Source organism: Setaria italica, chromosome VIII, assembly GCF_000263155.2.
Source record: "Setaria italica strain Yugu1 chromosome VIII, Setaria_italica_v2.0, whole genome shotgun sequence".
In the NCBI taxonomy this organism is placed as follows: Eukaryota; Viridiplantae; Streptophyta; class Magnoliopsida; order Poales; family Poaceae; genus Setaria; species Setaria italica.
In genome coordinates this window covers 29,487,151-29,499,344 of record NC_028457.1, presented here as the reverse complement: position 1 = coordinate 29,499,344, position 12,194 = coordinate 29,487,151, and the positions used below count along the sequence as shown (strand labels likewise).

General features: G+C 46.7%; 1 protein-coding gene across 14 annotated transcripts; it reads right to left on the bottom strand.

Annotated features, from left to right (window-relative positions):
- Nucleotides 1–3,121: 3,121 nt before the first annotated feature.
- On the bottom strand, nt 3,122–11,920 carry LOC101767017 (putative disease resistance protein RGA4). Of its 14 annotated transcripts, none has more exons than XM_022829065.1 (7): nt 11,588–11,919; nt 10,874–11,336; nt 8,359–8,547; nt 8,049–8,263; nt 4,628–7,069; nt 3,839–4,450; nt 3,122–3,699 (listed from the first exon to the last, which is right to left on the bottom strand). In XM_022829065.1, exons 5-6 carry the CDS (start codon nt 6,928–6,930, stop codon nt 3,883–3,885), a joined length of 2,871 nt encoding a protein of 956 aa, XP_022684800.1. In that variant the 5' UTR covers nt 6,931–7,069; nt 8,049–8,263; nt 8,359–8,547; nt 10,874–11,336; nt 11,588–11,919; the 3' UTR covers nt 3,122–3,699; nt 3,839–3,882. The 14 variants fall into 14 exon arrangements, with proteins under 14 accessions (XP_022684800.1, XP_022684790.1, XP_022684796.1 ...); XM_022829055.1 differs by adding an exon at nt 8,659–8,800 and having other exon boundaries at nt 3,839–7,069; nt 11,588–11,918; XM_022829061.1 differs by adding an exon at nt 8,659–8,800 and having other exon boundaries at nt 3,839–7,069; nt 8,359–8,541; nt 11,588–11,918.
- Between the last annotated feature and the right edge of the window lie 274 nt (nt 11,921–12,194).

Sequence of the window (12,194 nt, the reverse complement as noted above, 5' to 3'; positions counted from 1 at the left end):
ATCGCGAGCAACTCAAAGTCCTACGTTCTCGTCATCTTGCCCTTATGATCCTTCTTGATGCCCATGAGATATTGCATCTTAATATATTCTTGGAGCATCGCAAGGTTCCGCTGCTCCTCCTCACTGAGATCCTCCACGGAGGTCGTGATGATGTTGTCCTTGTCAAGGTCCGTAGTAGATCCCATTATGCTAGGGTTTCTGGAACGGTTGTAAAACTAGATCTTCTTCCCTAGCGGAGTCGCCAAAATGTGTTGACGCCTTTTCGGGTCAACACACGAATGCGCTAGGTCGCGCGTGTGAAATGATCACCTCGTCGATGCTCGCTGGACGAGGCCGATCAGACTAGTCTAGCAGGCCGTCAGACCGGTCTGCTACTGAGCGTCGGCCAAAACCTAAGATTGCCGCCTCAGGAGGGACCCCATCGGAGTTGGTGCGCTTAGGGTTGCTCTGAGATCGGTCAGGCCACTCAGAGCTTCCTCAACCGCCGTCGAGACGAAGGAGGGAAGCAAGGGGTTGGAAAAGCTAGGGTTTGGAGATAAAAAGTAAAAGATATGTTTGTCGATTGGGTGTTAGCCCTCAATCGGCCAGGACCCTCTATATTTATAGGGTGGGAGGTCTATTCCCGCAAGAAATCCCGTTTCAAGTCCAATTCAACCGGGACTCTCAATTTCTTTTCGGATTAGGGCAGACCAGTCTGACCGGTGAGGCAAACCGGTCGGACCGGTTTCGCTTGCCAGATCGGCTTTTGGGCCAGATTGGCGGCGCTGCCAATTTTAGGCTCCAACAGTTTTATTTGGTGTGTGATCACTACTTAGTAGCGAGATGCGTGACGATAAGGCCACCAGGCCTTGGCCTCTTTGTTCTGTGGTGAGTTCAGTAGAAGTCGTTCCTTTTGTCCTGGCTGATAAAAAAATTACATTATTCTCTATCTATCGTTCAATTGATTCAGTTAGGTCATTGTAACTAAGCATGGACACCATTGGAGGCATCTAAGTACGTTTCTTTTGCAGAGAAATGAATACAAAACTGACCAAAGCCTCCAATCCTTTAGAATGGAGAAAATATGAAAGTGGCCCCACTACCGAAAACGTAAAATTTACCGAGTGTTTTTATATTTGCCAAGTGTATTTCCTCAGGCACTCGGCGAACAATTTCTTTGTCGAGTGCTGCGCTGAAAACACTCAGCAGAAAAAAACACTCGGCAAAGAGGGGGTTTGCCGAGTGTTAAAAAAACACTCGGCAAAAAGGGAGTTTACCGAGTCTTTTATTTTTTATGCTCGGCAAAAAAATAAAAACTTTTTTTCTGGAAAAGGAGAATAAAAAAAATGAAAAAAAACCTTTGCCGTGTCCAGATCTAGGACATTAGCAAACAAAAAAATCCCGCACTTATTAACCCAGCGCCCCCTCCCGGCCTCACCCACGCGCCCCGCCCCCTTAGCTCCCATTCACGCGCCCCGCCCCCTCCGGCCTTCTCCCCAGCGCTCCTCCTTCCCCTGGCGACGCCCCATCCCCTTCTCCCCGGCGGCGGCGCAGGTCCTCCCGGCCGGATCCGGCGGCGGCCCGGCCGCCCCTCCTATCCCCCGGCGATGCCCCCTTCCCTTCTCCCCGGCGGTGGTGCGGCCCCTCCCGACCGGATCCGGCGGCGGCCCGGCCGCCCCTTCTTCCCCCAACGACGCCCCCTCCCCTTCTCGCTGGCAGCGGCGCGGACCCTCCTGGCCGGATCCGGTGGCGGCCTGGCCGCCCCTCCTTCCCCCGGCCGCCGACCCCTCCACTTCTCCCGACGCCCCTCCTCTCCCGGCCGGATCCGGCAGCGGCACCTCCCCTCCCAGCCCGATGTGGCGGCGTGGTGGGCGGCGGCCATGGCAGGCGGTAGCAGGCGTGGTGGCGGGCGGCAGCGGGCGTGGCGGCGTGGTGGTAGTGGTGGCTGGCGTGGTGGCCGCGGTGGGAATTTGTTTTTTTAAAGTTTTGCCGAGTGTTCGACATAAAACACTCGACAAATACACTTTGCCGGCACTTTTTGTGCCGAGTGCCGCCGAGGGTTTTTCTGGGCACACGGCAAAGCACCTGTTCCCCGTAGTGCCCTTTGAATCCGACAAATTCCATCTGAGGTCGAACCTCATGTTTTCTTAGTCAACAATAATTCTTGTTTTAGCGGGTCGAATGAGATGTCCAACCTCATGCCTTCCTAGTCAACAATCGTTCACCTCAGTCAAAAGTCCAACCACATGTTTTCTCAGTCCAATCAGTCTTCCTGGAAGTGCAGAGGGAGCCTTTGCAGTGCAGCTGTTCTCTGCTCTGTTCTATTACTCCCTGCACTTGGAGGAGAAAGCTTCAAGATAGCTCTGGAGCAGCTCTTTTCCTTGATTCATGCATGCCAACTCTAGTTCTGAGAATAACTCTTTTCACAAACTTGGTGTTCAACATTCTAGTCCATCAATGTTCATAGGTTTCTTATTGTTGAATAAACATGATGAAATTAGTTGGTTTCTTATTGTTTTAACAACTGCATGATGCATAGAAACAAAGGAAATTAATGTTCAGAGGTTCATCTGTAGTAGAGCGACCACGCTACATGATCCGGCTAGCTGTCTTGTGTTGGTACTGAATCAAGCAGGGTTCGAAGAAAACAGAGTAGCTGCAAAGAGAACAGAATTTCAGTAGATGCTCAGAACTGCAGCTACCTAAGTATTGACTAATGACGGCTCGTGCCTTCTCTAGCTGCACGAATTTGTACGGAAATTTGTCCCATGAACAGAAGAATTTTTTTTAGAACAGAACGGAAGAAATTGATTGCACCCAAAAAAAATGTAATCGCATCACAATGAAAGGACATGTAAGTATGTGACAAATTGACGACAGAGAAGTGGCATAGGCACCAGCCAAGATATGATTTTTAGAGCTAACCCGCATTTCTTGTTTCTACTGCAAAACAATTTTGGTTCACTGTTCACAGGACGACTTGATTGTTTGAAATAAGATGCATCACGGAACTAAGCAGGAGAACGAGTAGCAGGGGAACGAGTAATAGCAGTGGTAACAAAACAAGTGCTCAGTTGGCAACAGAAATCATGCAACATCAGATGAAGTTGACATTACAAGTTCACGGAGTACAAGGAATACAAACGCATCACTCAAGTAGCACACATTTTATTCAGACATGCACACAAGGATAGCCAAACACTCAAGTAGCCATTACAAGTTGACAGAGTTTAACAGCAGATGAAGTTGACATTACAAGTTCACGAAGTACAAGGAATACAAACCCATCACACAGAATGAATTAATCGAGAAACTCAAGTAAGTAGCACACATTTTGTTCAGACATGCACACAAGAATAGCCAAACACTAGCTTGAACAAGATTAAACAAGCTTTCCCATGAGCCAAAGAAGAGAGGTATTCGCCATGGTGTTTTTGGCGTTGGTGTTTAAGCCCAGGCACCCACTGAGAAGCGAGGTCCTGCACATCCATATCCAGCCACAGCTGCTCCAAACTGTCCAACTCCACATGCCTTAAACTTGGACAGCAACTTACCCACAGCTGTCGCACCTTGGGAAGATTCAAGACCATCTCCAGGCTTTCGCACCCACCGATTAAGAACTTCTCTACTAACGAGAGGTCCTCCACCACAAGACCTCATCATGGAACATTATATTCGTCTCCACTATCCGGCCTTGCATAAAGCGTAGTGTAGCCTGTCCTGCCCTCATGCAACATTATGAATACAGGTAGTCAATGACCTGTGATAAAAGGAAAAGGGAAAGAAGAACAGGGGACAAAACTGAAGGCAGGGGGAGACGTAAAATGCAACCAAATTCAAATACTGAGCCTATCCTCACCTTGCATCTTAGTAGCCATATTGTTGTGAGAGATGTATGCCATCTCATGTCCAATTAAATACATCGAAATCTTCACCATGAACTTGCCTGCACTGCTGTTGGAGCCTAGGCAGCCACAGTGAGGAGACCTCTTGCATACTCTCGTGCAGACCCAACAGCTGCAGGTTGTCCAACTTCTCAATACACGTCAAGCATGGAGAGCCCTGCACACGCAGCTCTCTTGCTTGCGGTAGATTTGACACCCTCTCCAGGCTTTCACAATTCGCAATTAAAAGGAGATCAGAGAGGAACATAAGATCCTCCACAACCTTAAGGCTGTTCACGTGTCTTAATTGGAGCTTCTTCAAGCTGGTGGCCTCCTGTCCAAGCTGTCGTGGAAGAGCTCTCAGCTTCAGGCAGCAGATAATTTCCAGCTTCTCCAAATGTGGCAGCAGCTGCATCCTTGGAGGTGGGGCTTCCCCCTTTTGCTTTGCAGCAGCTCCATCCTCTTCACCTTCCTTACCTGCTGCTATTGCTTCTTCTTCTTCAACTACAAAGGTCCACTCCTCCAAATTAGGCATGTCATAGAATAGCAACACCTCAAGCTTGGGGAAAGCTACGATCTTAGTTGATCTGGAATTACCAAAAAATTCGGGCCCAATCTTAGTAACTGCAAAGGCTTGGTTTATTTTGAGATATTTTAAGTTGGGGAGCTGCCCCAGTGGTGGAAGATGCACACAGGACTTGCAACCTTCGAGGGTGAAGTATTTCAGTGAGGACAAATGAGTAGTGCCTAGCCAGTAGGGATACCTTTGACCGAAAAAATGCCAAATACGCAATGCTTCCAAATTTTGTGGAGGGATTAGCTGCTCAAACACCTTCTCAATGTTGGTAACATCCTCTTCAGAATATGGTTGATCTCCGCGTTCTTCTGTGCATGACATTCTTAAATGTTTGAGATACTTTTTGTCAACCAGCAATGTATTTGCGCAAACAGGACTTGCTCTCTCCAATTTTATCATAATAAGCCTCCTCATCTGCAGAAGCGGACCCAACTCCTCTAGGCTCCATCCATCTTGCACCTTATTACTATTAACATTGTCACAGCCAATTGGAGCGCATTCTAAATCATTGAGAAACTTCAATTTAGATATCCCTTTTGGAACCTGATCTATTGGCGTCCCATTAAGACCTAGGCGCCTTAGGTTGCATAATCGAGTGATAGCCAAAGGAAGATTATGCAAAGCATGACAACCTTCCAAGTTCAATATCTGAAGGTTAATAAGGCAATGTATGGACTCAGGAATATCAGATATGTCAGTCTTATCAAGATTAAGCATTCTTAGATGGATCAAACTTCCAATAGAATCTGGAATACTTTGTACAATTGAATCTGCTAGAACCAAAACTCGTATCTTCAAGAGTCTTTTGAAAATTGCATTTTCAACTTCCAATGACTTACACATAGTAACCAGAGTTCTTACTCTAATCTGCTCCTTCTGCACACCGGGGGAAATTGAAAACTGGTTGCCTGTAGCAATCGTAACACGTCTTAGTTTGGGCAATGATTTAGCCTCCAATAACTCAGAGTCTCCACAAAACACTTCTTCTCCTGATAAGTGTTGAGCAAGTTGCCTCAACATATCATGAATTTTGCACTTAGAATGGTCAACAAAATCAACATCTGGTTGAAGGAGGTTTCTATATATCAATTCGTAGTAATATTCATCTGCTGTATCTTCTAAAAGTTTTCCCTTTTGCTCTTCTACAAAACCTTCAGCAACCCAAAACCTGATAAGGTCATCACGATCCATGATAAAATCTTCGGGATACAAACCACAGTACAAAAAACATTGCTTCAACTGCTGCGGTAGGTCATCATAACTCAAATACAAAGCTCCTCTGAGCTCAACAGGAAGTTTGCTCATGGATGGTGAACTTTTATTTATAACTTTTCTCCATTCATTCTCAGTCTTTTCTTTAGTTGCTAGAACACTAGCAATGACCTTGATAGCAAGAGGAAGGCCACCACAAATTTGAACAATCTCAATCCCCATAGTCTTTAGGTGCTGCAATGTAGTCTCTTCACTGATGTTCATACTCCTCCAAAGTAACTCCCATCCTACGTCTGCTGACATCAACTCAACTCGATGCACATCTTCTTCCACACCAATTGCACGTGCAACTAGATCATTTCGAGTTGTAACCAGAATTATTCCTTTTTCTGCAGTGTCTAATGGTTGTCTCAGTAGATTAGTCCATACCTCGTGCTCCCAAATGTCATCCAACACAAGGAAGAAACTTTTATTTCTAACAGTTGTTGCAAGCTTTACGCTGAGCTCTGCCACAGTTTCGTCTTGCTCGTAGTGTGCTCCAAAGGTTCGAAGAACTTGTTTCAAGAGATCTTTGTCAAAGTAGTCTTTTGAAATACAAATCCATCCTTGTTTACTAAAGGTTCCATTTATTTTGGGGTCATTATATATTTTTTGAGCCAAAGTCGTTTTCCCAACCCCTCCTGTCCCAACAATACCAATCTTGTATATCTCCTTTTTCTCATGTGAAATAATCAGTTCCACCATTTTTCTGCAGGCAAGTAAAGTTTCCTTTCCCACAAGGTTCGGTTCAACAAGGCAGGATGTTTTTCCTATAATTGAAATTCTGGCAACTGGTTCTATGTCAAACTTGAATTTTGTACCTAATTCTGCAATCCTCTCTATTCTTTTGTTGATGATTCTAATCTGTACAGAAATCTGACGACGTGTCCAAATTGTTGAAAAGCAAGAGATAAGTGGAAAACCATTGCATGGAGTTAATTTTCTTGATAATGATGATGAGTTTTCTCCTAGTAGCTTGCTCCCTTTAGCCCTGGCCAAGTCAATTATATCATCAGCATCATACATTGCATCCTTCAATTCACCAATCCAATTACGAACTGCTAAGTCCTCAATCCTCCTCCGGTCCGCATCTCTGAGATAACATTGTATTTGTGTCATTGTTTGTTGCAGGTCAATGAGCACTTGTTTAACACCTAATATTTGTATTGCTTCCTCTGTAATAATTTCTTGGAGCTTTTGGATGCATGATCCCACAAAAGAAAATAATATGGTTGCCATTAGGTGAATCCTGGAAGTAGACCCACCACCACCAATATATCTTTTTGGAGCAAAGAAAACTAGCAATATGAGGAACTAGCTAGTGAGATTCCTCGAACAAGCTTTCACAGTGTTATTGCATAAACAATTGAACTTGGACCTAAAAATTATAAAGTTTACAGCAATAAGTCAAATCTGTCGCACTTGAAAGATGTACAGCACTACATGCTACTGTGAGTACTCATCATATTGTGTAAACTACTATTGAACAGGATCTCACACCGATTGCAAAGAGAATAAACGATATGTAAATGATGAAAGCACCTAGAAAAAATTCATACCATGCACTAGCGGGCCGATAGACAAAACCATCTTAGATGGAGTTAGGTGCATCCATCCATGAATTTTAGGCTCCCTTATATCTTCTAAACTAAAACCCATGCAATGCATCTTTGATTTCCTTTCACTTTAGCCATTTATGGATATTATTCTTGTTTTTTTTGCAAGTATAACTTCATCTACAATAAGGACTGACTGCTATACAAACAGGTCCATCCTGCTTGAAGACTATTCCTTGCCAGAACCTTAAGATTGTCTCTGGAATAAAGTAGGAACATGTTGAAGTTAGCACCTAGCCTTCCAGAACTCAGGCTTCTGCCTGGAGTTGACTAAGTTTACCAGTTTGTACTTTGATTTACAGTTATATCTGCATGTGTAAAGTATACTCCTTATTTTTCAAGTTTACTAGTGTGCACATTTATTTCTTACTTAAGCACTAGTGTGGTAGTGCCTGCTCAGCTAAACAGAAAGATAAACAACAAATGACTCAAACCGACTGCTGTGCATATTCCAGCAAGGTTTCCTTTCTAGCAACCTAACCGGTCACACATTTCCAACCCTACCTCTCACACTAAAAACAGCTTAAACATTCAAGAGTTCATGGACTCATTTAGTTTCTGTCATCCATCAATCCACTCCACAAAACCTGACCTTTCAAGTGCTAGTAATGTTACATTGCAAGTCAAAATAATATAGGAGGCTGCAGCATTTCATTTCCATGAATGGCAAATGGACGTAACTTGCAACGATGCTTGAAAGAAGTTAGAAGATTCCAGCGTGCTCAAGTGCACATGGCTTACCTAAATCAAGGACCTATTTTCAACAGGCCTGACTGACAATAGAAGTCAAGGATGCAAGATCATCCACCACCAGCAACAACAGTTTCTTGCTGAAGGTCAACTAAATAGTGAAGGAAGGGGAACAAAGATGAATTGCTCAAATAATATCCCTCAATGAACTGAACAGCGATAACCAATATGTGGTCATCACCATGAAAGAGTCATGCATGATTACTCTGCTTGAAAGGGAAAGAAAAATGGATAAAACTCAGCAGGCTGGTTGAATTGAGAAATAAAGAATCTCTGGATAGTATAGGCCTGTGTGCACTACCAGAGCAGCAGCAACGACACCCTCTTCTGTTCTCTAATTGTTGAGTGATGCAGATGACCTTATTCTTCCTTGACAGGAGAAGACTCAGAGGATCACTTCAAGCAGCAGTGTAAGGCAGTAAATTCGACAGAATTCACACTGGTATCCTCGTAAAAAAAAATCTCAACAGACAACGATACACCCCTGCAACTGCAACGCAAGTTTGTGAGACTACTTGACACGTCGTAACTACGAATTAATCTTAATGGAACACATCATGCTAACCAATTAATAGGCAGATAAGAAATGAAGGAAATGCACCTCTTACAAAGACAGTACTCTCTCCCAAACCACATTGCCTCACATCCTCCTCTGCTTTTCCTCACTATAGCGGAGTAAAGTGGATGTAGCATTCATGCTTGTATGCTACCAATTGTACTAGGAGGGTGATGAATATTTATCACTTCAAGCAATTCACCATAATGAAATAGAAACAGATAATTATGATGAGCCCATCACCACAAAAATGAGTAGTACAGTGAGGTATCAATTATTTGCCGTGGCACGATTTCGCTCTTGCAAGCCTGCTGCCCCCGCATCGCTCCTGCGTGAGCGACACGGGCGGATGACCTCGCCGCCACTGCCCCTTCCTCCCTCTCCCCACCGCCGCCTGAGCCGGCTGCCGGAAGCCCGCGCGGCTCTCGATGATGGCGGCGGTGGGGTGGACTGCTTCTGCCTTTCTATCTCCTAGCAGGCGCGGCCGCCAGGGATGTCGGAGGGAACCGCCGTCGGGTGGCACGCGGCCGTGCTAGCAAGGCTAGATCCGGAGCCCCCACAGCTGGATCCGAGGTTCTCGGTGCCGGATCTGACACCGGGGGCGGCGGCAGCGGCTTTCCCCATGTGGGGCGGCCCGCACGCGGCCGTGCTGGCGAGGCTGCGTCCCGGGGCCCCCGCGGCCGGATCCTGGGCCATTGCCAGGTGCGGCGGCGGCGGCTTCCCCCATGCGGGGGTGGCGGTAGTGGTGGATGCTCCGGGCGGCGGTCGTCTAGCGCGTCTTCATCGTCGGGTTCCGGCAGCAGCTTCATGGGGTGCACGGCAAAGGGGGTGAAGCTGCAGGCATGGGAGAAGACGACGAGCAAGCTGACCTCGGTAGAGGTGGCTGGCGCGGGCCACGGACGCGCGTGTGCGGCGACCGGGAGGAACGTGCCTGGGAGCGGCGTGGTGGTGCACAGGTGCACAGGCGGTGCACCTTGGAGCCGTGCGGTGGTGTGCAGCAGGGGTGTTGGCGGCGGCACGTCAAGGATGCGGCTTTGCGTGACTTGGAGGCAATATGGTAGCGCAGCCAAGGGTGGTTCGCGCGGGTCTCCCTAGCAACACCATGGTGATATGGCTAGTGCTGGCCTGCGCAGCGGCGTGCCAAAGGTGCCTTGGAGGTGTGGTTGGTAGCGTAGGTCCATCTTCACAGCGTAGGTGTGGCGGAGATGGCGACAGAGTGCGCTGGAGTGGCAGCACATTTGGTGGTGGTGATCGAGGCGTCGTTGCGAGTGAGGAGGTGCAGGAAGGGACCATGTCAGCGAGGAGGAGCGGAGGGCCCATGCTTGTTGGAAGATTTGGGTCTGCATTTGTGGTGCAGCTGTGATCCCGGTGATGGTAAGGCGAATGTGAAGTTTCTGGAGCGGCTCGGTGGTACCAAGTCACCCTTGATGGTGAAGCAAACCCGGATCTTTGAAGAGTCCAACGGCAGGAGAGGCGAGGCCCCCATGCGCTTTAAGGTGGTGTGTTCGAGGAGTGTTGTGCGGTGGTGGATGTGGCGAGGCCCCATGCGTCCTGCGTTGCCTCGAAGGTTCAAGATCCGGTGTAGTGCTTCGGTCGTTTTAGCGTGTAAGGTGCAACAACGATACTTTGGCGAGGGATCCTGCATGGCGGTGGCTTCTTCGGTGAGGTGTGGTGTGCTCCTCTTCTGACTTCTGCCAATGCAAGGCCGTGGTTGGGAGATCGATGATCGTGTGTGTGGACTGAAGATGATGATGGTATGATGGAACAGTCGTTGTAACTACATGGCTTGCAGCGGTCTGCGGCGGCCAGTTCTACATGGTAACGGCTGGTTGGCGTGGGACATCGTCAGGAATGACGGCGCTTGCGATGAGTGTCACTTGGTTGTGGTGGTGCGGTTTGGTGAGTCGGGTGGAGTTGAGCTGAGTTCTGTGGCTGTGTTGATGTCCCAATATAACTGGCCGGTGTTGGTGTTCGGTTGTTTGTTATTGTGTCCAATCTGGGTGTATTCTTTTTTTAATATAATCGGCAGCTCTCCTGCCCGGTTCCTTTAAAAAAAGTAGTACAGTGAGGTATGAGGTATAAAGAATTAGCATTCTGTCCTTTTATTTTGTGCTTTAAAATGATGTAATCAATTGGGACAATAGTTGGTATCATACAAAGGAAACCTCTAGTATGATTGTTTGATTCACCATGAGCAGACTTATCGTAATGATGATGCAAACCATGATAAGAGCAAACCAGAGCAGAGCAAAAAACATACCCTGAGCAGAAGCAGAGAAAACCAGAGCTAAAGGACGCAAATCAGCAGAGGGGTAGCTGGAAACTGGAGAGCCATCACTTCCTGGCTAAAAGCTTCATCTTCCTTGTGTCACATGAATTGTGCAGCTGAAGGAGTAACTACACTTTTGCTCCTACTAATCAGCAGGCGGAAGGTGTATCCACAGGGTTCCGCACGGGATCACTTCACTCTTCAATCATCTCTCCGACAGAAAGAAAAATGAAGTGGCGCATAATCAACACATGCAAATCAGGCATGAACTAGGAGGAGAAAGATTATGAAATCTGAATCGTTATGGACTAACTGTTGAAATCGAGCTTACCAAACTGAAAGGATATGATGCAGAGACAGAGGAGGAGGATGAAAACGCAAGGAGTTCCTACTGAAGCATCCTCTCTGTTCCTCCTCTTATCGGCGTCACTTGAGCATCGAGAAAATGAATTCTCTGGCAGAAAAAAGTGGACAATGTATAGAACAGATAAATGTGTGACAACCACACAATCACCGAAACCAACAGATAAGTGGAGACACTAGCTAGAAAATGAATTCTCTGGCAGAAAACAAGTGCATGATCAACGAAATGAGAAGAAATAAGTGCATGATCAAGACACGTATATGAAGCGTGACTTAGGAAGATAGAGAGAGGAAAGAAAACATCTGAACCCTTTATGGACCAGACATTCAATTTGAGCTTACCAAATTAAACAACGCAGAAACAGAGGAGCCAGTTGAAAACCCAAATATCACTTCCTACTGAACCATCATCCCTGTTTCTCCTCTTATTGACATCACTTGAGCAGCGACAAAATGAAATCGTGCAGCAAAGTTTGTATATAGATTCACCAATACTTCCCCCTTGCAACAGCGTTGGATCTCAGCAAAGCTTGGAATTTCAGTGCCCTCATCCAATGACCTAACCTTGTATAAGAAGAGAGTATCCTTCCAACCATTGAATGGACAATATTCGCTGTAGATATGTCATTGTTGAGCAGGACATCTGTGGTTGGCGTCTGCGGCCGAGCGGGTCAAGGTCTCCGCCCTCTAGCGCGGGGAATGGGCCATCTAGCATCCTCTAGCGAATGCTTTCTATCAAGCCAGTGACATGCAACTGTAACGATGGCACATTACACCTAACAAGGATATTGAATTCTGCCTAATCTCCATGCCCCAGGGTCGAAGGCAATAATAGACTGGAGAGCTAGTAGAAGAGGTCACCGTGGAACCCTATCGTTCGTGGCCCATGCAACTGTAACGATGGCACATTACACCTAACAGTATTGAATTCTGCCTTATCTCTTGCCCG